The sequence below is a fragment of the Topomyia yanbarensis genome, chromosome 3, assembly GCF_030247195.1.
Source record: "Topomyia yanbarensis strain Yona2022 chromosome 3, ASM3024719v1, whole genome shotgun sequence".
Classification (NCBI taxonomy): Eukaryota; Metazoa; Arthropoda; class Insecta; order Diptera; family Culicidae; genus Topomyia; species Topomyia yanbarensis.
In genome coordinates, this window is record NC_080672.1 from 354,176,110 (window position 1) to 354,182,196 (window position 6,087).

At 39.1% G+C, this 6,087-nt stretch overlaps 1 protein-coding gene across 1 annotated transcript; it reads left to right on the plus strand.

Annotated features, from left to right (window-relative positions):
- The first annotated feature begins 3,003 nt into the window (after positions 1–3,003).
- LOC131691995 (elongator complex protein 2-like) lies at positions 3,004–5,823 on the plus strand. Its single transcript, XM_058978813.1, has 5 exons — positions 3,004–3,222; positions 3,294–4,623; positions 4,769–5,075; positions 5,134–5,607; positions 5,667–5,823. Exons 1-5 carry the CDS (start codon positions 3,100–3,102, stop codon positions 5,779–5,781), a joined length of 2,349 nt encoding a protein of 782 aa, XP_058834796.1. The 5' UTR covers positions 3,004–3,099; the 3' UTR covers positions 5,782–5,823.
- Positions 5,824–6,087: the final 264 nt, after the last annotated feature.

Sequence of the window (6,087 nt, forward strand, 5' to 3'; positions counted from 1 at the left end):
AAAAACGGTTATCCATTGGTGAGTAGTATAACAGATAGTTCCGAACATTTGCCTCTTTGTTACATTTCTACATGCTTGTTGAAATTATGCAAACTTGAACTACCAGCGAATTTCGTTGTACTGCTTTTTGTGGCATAAATACCTGTAATAAATAATACTCTGAAGTACACCAGACTGAGGGAGAAACATTTTGGGATGATTTCTTCACCCTCGATTAACGCTTATTTCAGGTTTAATCACACCGGTAAACCTGTTTTAAAAATTAAGCGAGGTTGAAGAAATCCTCCCTTAGTCGGAATACATGAAATTCATTTGCCGCATCGATTTTAAAATTGTAAAAGTAAACTAAATATATGTGTGATAAAACAAATTAAAATTTTACTTCAATAAAACCTAAGAATAAAACAATCTTTTTCTTTGCATTGCTCCTAGAAGGAATACTAAAGGCAAGGTAGTTCAATCCAGGCTAAAATCTAAAACAAATACTTATAAATATTATTGTTTGTAGTCATATATAAAATAAAATGCAGAACATTAAAACTTCTATCAATTACATTAAAAATGTATATGCAATACACATGAATTTTCTTTGCTAAACTTTTTATGTGCGAGACTTGTAGATTTTAAGTGTAGAGACTAATTGCAAAAATCTATCTATTGCTACTAGCTAAAAAATCATTGGATAATGTAATTAAATACATCAGAGACCAGGCGCAGATCACTTGTGATGCATTTTTAAAAATCAGCTAAATTAAATGCATTTCTTTCCTTAAAAATAGAAATTCGTAATGCATTTTGCGTTGCGTGCAATGTATTTTGCGTTGCGTGTAAGGCGTCAAAACCCTACAAAAAACAGCGCTACATTCAACAAAACATCGAACAAAGTGGATCAGCGTAGGACGATTGTTAAGTAATCTTTTCTGCGAGGGAATGCAAAGTTGATGCAAAACATTGCATTTTTTCTAAGTTGATGCAAATTTGTTATACATTCCTAGAATGATCTGCCCCTAGATCAGAGATGACCTTCAAAAGTTAGTAAAATAACCTCTTTGCGACACAAACTAATTAATGCTGAATGGAAGAAGCGCCACATTGAACACATTTATTTCACTAAAAACATTCTGGAATATGAATTCAAAGAAAATAAATTGCATTGAATTTCAAAGTACTTTTTTTTCAAAATCGCCACAGAAATCAACCAATAGGCAAGCCCTTTGAAATTGAAGACTTCCAAACGTCAATGAGAGAAAGAGCGAGAAATTCTCTCTTTAAATTATATTGAAACTATCGACACTTGCAGTGAACAGTTGGAATTTTACAATCAGGGTGGCCAGACCTTCCGATTTATCGGTAGTCTTTCCTACTGATTCACAGACGACCAAGGCAAAACTACCGATATTTTGTTATTCCTACCGAAAACCACAGAGAACAGACATATAAGCTAGAACAAACTTTCCCGAAAAACCGGTGTAAACATTTAAATGAAAATACGTTGAAAATCACCATCGCATACAGGGTCGCATGCGTGAGTCACCATTGTATCCAAGTTTGCATACAAGCCCCATATAGCGATTGATGGCCGATCGCAACGCCGACCAGTGGCAAATTGCTACTTGGTGTTGTCATTTCAAAGCGACAGTTTAATTTCTTACACAAGTTGCAAACTTTACTTTTATGTCAGTTCTCAGTGCGAAAACTACCGATTTTTATTGATTTTGGACACATTCTACTCAACATTCATTTTTTTGGTTAGATTTGGTCTGAGATCTGTGTTGTCAGTATTTACAATTCTATGTCAATACTACGTTTTTGGGACAACAACCTGGCCTACCGATAAACTTTTAGTGACCCTACCGATATCTGGCCACCCTGTTTACAATCCGCAATGGAACGGCGGGAGCTCAAGAGGAAATCCAACAAAATCGATTACTGGTCACGGCAATGGCACAGGGAACGCTCCAATAAGGTAAATTGAACAAAGTGAAAATATTTTAAAGCAAAAAAGTGATGTGCTAAAGGTAAGAAAATCTAAGGAATTTATTTGAAAAAAAACTGGTAACCATAACTAGTTTTAAAAAGAACGATTAAAAATTCTAGATTGCAAATTTAACGTGGATAATTTTAGGACTATAGCAACTGATTTTTGATTCGCCCTTGGTCCTAATCGAAAACAAATGTTTGTCAGATACTGACGTGTATACAGCTTGCCTACTTTGCTGTTGTTGTTTGTTCATCGTTTTATCAACAAAGCCTTCGTACAAAATCTCGAAATCTAAATCTTCACATCGTTGGTTAAGGCTAATGTCCCATGTTGTATACCCTTCTTCTGAATCTAAGCATTTCCCGTGTGAATAAGGCCATATAACTCCTTGTCGTAAGATAATCTGATCATTTTCATTAGCCGCAACGTAGTTGTACAATGCGATTTCGTATTCGTAATACACTAACGCGTTTGTCCATGTATATTTAGGAGTGCTGTATATTCCTCCACTGCAGCTACTTCCAGCGACGTGGCCTACGATGAGATTATATTTTATAATATAGAGTACTTGACAATCTGTAACTGTATTAGTGTGTTAAACGGTTTGTTTTCCTCCACCTGTCATAGATGTAGGAAAACAAATCGAAAATAACTTTTCGGTCGGATTATTTTCATGATGGAATATGACCAACCGGAATTGTGCGTCCCTCGAATAAGTTTTACAGCGACATAGAGCATTTCAACACTATTATAAATACTTTACGAGAGCTAATTCAAATGTTTAAATTGGCTGACAGTTTTATATATGACAGCTGGAGGAAAACAAACCCCCAAGTAGTGTGGGTGAAATCGTTTGCATAGAACTCTTTAAAATATAAAAATCAGAAACAAAAGCAGCAATTTTCTTAACACAGCTAATACAGCCCTGATGCAGAATCAATTCTAACCATACCTGACAGCAACATAATTATGCTTCTTGTGCTTTTCTAACCAATGATATAAACAATAAACATTACCGAACACGCACATGTCTTTATCAGCATAAAATTGCTACTTTCAGGAAATAAGATTAATTTACTATACTCTGTTCTGTACGACTAGTTAGCAAAGCATAAATTATGAAAATTCAAAACCGATACACTTCAATAGCGTGCAATCGAACACCGGAATCTCTGGACTGGGGTGATGATGAACTCATTTATTACGCCGCATGCCACGCGATTGCAGTTTTTGATCCCAATGTAAGTAAAATGATTCATCTCATCTCCACATCAAATCATAGGCTATATAAAGTACAATACTTTTTTTTCAGTTCCATGGATCGTCTAAGATTGTCCGTACATTCTGTGGTCACAAAGCCCGCGTAAATACGGTGAAAAAATTACCGACAAATGCACAACAGCAAGTCGATCTCATCTCCGGATCGGATGACGGTACGTGTATTCTATGGAACACGCAAGACTTGTCGCAACCCGTACAACATGTGCTGGCAGGTCACACGAAAGGAGTAACGCAGGTAGACGCTCTCTACCACAGTGAACGCTTGACCGTTGCCACCGGGTCGGCAGATAGCAGCATTAGGCTGTGGCGCATTGATGAAGGAGGAAAATTTGATTGCGTTCAAACCATTACCCTCGGAACGGGGTACTGCTTTGCGTTGAAGTTTTTCCTACTACCAGGCTCGGGCAGTATGATGTTGGCCTGTGCTATGGATAACGACCTGATCCATTTGTACGCTTCCACCGGAAATCAGTTTGTTTTAGTGGATAAATTGAAAGGACATGCGGATTGGGTTCGTGGGCTTGATTGCGTAAAAGATGTAGAAAAAGACGACTTGTTGCTGGCCAGTGCATCGCAGGATGGTTTCATTCGACTGTGGAGAATATCCCAGAGGGATCAGATTCAGATTCAAAAGTCGTTTGAAGAATTCTCTCTTGAAGAAGATATTGTTCTGGAAGAAAAAGTTTTCAGCATCAATCATGAAGAAAGCACTTACTACTACGCTGTATCGCTGGAATCAGTTCTGCAAGGTCACGAAGGCTGGGTTTATGGAGTACATTTCAGCAAGCAAGGTTCCCAGCTTCATCTGTTGTCTAGTTCGATAGATAAAACGCTCACAATTTGGACACCGCATGACTCTGGAATCTGGTTTGAAAGCGTTCGCGTAGGTGAGGTTGGTGGCGCTTCTCTCGGTTTCTATGGAGGGAAGTTTTCACCGACTGGACGATCAATAATTGGACACGGATTCCAGGGAAGCCTCCATCTGTGGCATCAAGATCAGGCAGTTTCCAGTGTTTGGACTCCTGGCATCACCGTCGGAGGGCATTTTGAAGCAGTGCGAGATTTGGCATGGGATCCGGAAAATGGCCATTTTCTAGTTACAGTATCTGCAGACCAAACCACGAGGGTACACGCTTGTTGGAAGCGGTCGGACTCGGACGAAGTGACTTGGCACGAGATCGCTAGGCCGCAAGTCCATGGCTACGACATGCAGTGCTTGTGTTTGCTTTACAGGTATAGATTTGCAAGTGGAGCAGAGGAAAAAATTGTTCGAATTTTTCAGGCGCCGGGAAATTTTGTTGAAAATTTTCGGCAGCTGTGTGCTGTGAAAGAGGATCATGAAGGTGAAAACATTCTGAAAAGTAAGTTTAGTGGTACTTACACTTTAAGTTTACGAGTTATATATTTGAAGTTTTTCGTCAACTTTTACACTTATTGAATTATAAACATTTTACGAAGCATTTGAGCATAAGCTGCAATTTCATTTTCGACTTTTTTTTTGTTTAGACACTCCAAAAGGTGCGTCTGTTCCTTCACTTGGACTTTCGAACAAGGCGGTTTACGGCGATAACGTAGAAAAACCACCGGAATCGAAGCACGTTAAGGACATGTATCCCGAGCATTATTTCACGCCTACAACCATGCTAAACCCACCGACTGAGGAAACATTGATGCAGAACACGCTGTGGCCAGAAATGCAAAAGCTTTACGGGCATGGATATGAGATGTATGCTCTTGCTGCAACAGCAGATGGTCGGTTGATAGCTTCTGCTAGTCGTGCTACTTCAACAGAACATGCAAAAATTCTTATCTGGTATTGTTACTCAATTATCTTTAATTTTTTGTTAAACTAATATCCGCATGTTCCAAAGGGACGCTTCTACGTGGAAAATTGTGCAGCACTTGCAGGTCCATCAGCTGACGGTGACACAATTGGCATTCGCACCAAGCAACACGCTATTGTTAGCCGTTTCCCGGGATCGAACTCTGTCCGTATTTGAAAACAAAGACCCCGAAGCGACTTGCAACTTCCAGTTAGTCACTCACACGAACAAGCAAACGAGCATCCACACACGAATTATCTGGTGTTGTGATTGGTCACACGATTCGATGCACTTTGCGACTGGTTCTCGCGATGGAAAGGTGGTATTCTGGGAACGTAAAGATGAACAGTACTGTGCCAAAGCTGTACTCGAACTTAAAGGAGAATCGGTGACCGCTGTGGCATTCGCTAGGCGAAAACTGCATCAGGACCAGTACTTAGTAGCGATTGGGCAGGAAACGGGGATCATAAAATTGTACACAATCGAACAGGATTGGAAATTGCTAGCGAGTGTGGATCACACGTAAGAAGTTGTTTCGAATATATCTTTGGAATGTCTCACTATTTTTTCCTTATCCACAGATGCGGTCACCATTTAACAGTGAAACGGCTTGCTTTCAGACCCATTGATGAACTAATACAATTGGCTAGCTGCGGTGAAGATAATATGGTTAGGATCTATGATGTCTCTTGTTAATAAAAATGCTATGCAATGTCGACAATTTTTATTTCGATGAATTTCAATCTACAAGGATGCTTGCAATTGCTTTCAATACACTAGAGGAATATTATAAATCGGCCAATAACCCGACGAAGCGGTGCTATGCAGTAGTCAATCATTCTCAATGTTTTAGCTTCGCTATTTTAAAGGAAACGTCTCATGGGTAAAAATTTGTATAAGACCGCAAAAACTCGGTTGAAACTGAATTGTAGTAATACAGATAGCACGTTCAACATATCACTGATTTATATTCCTATACAAAACCCTACTCTTACTGATGTT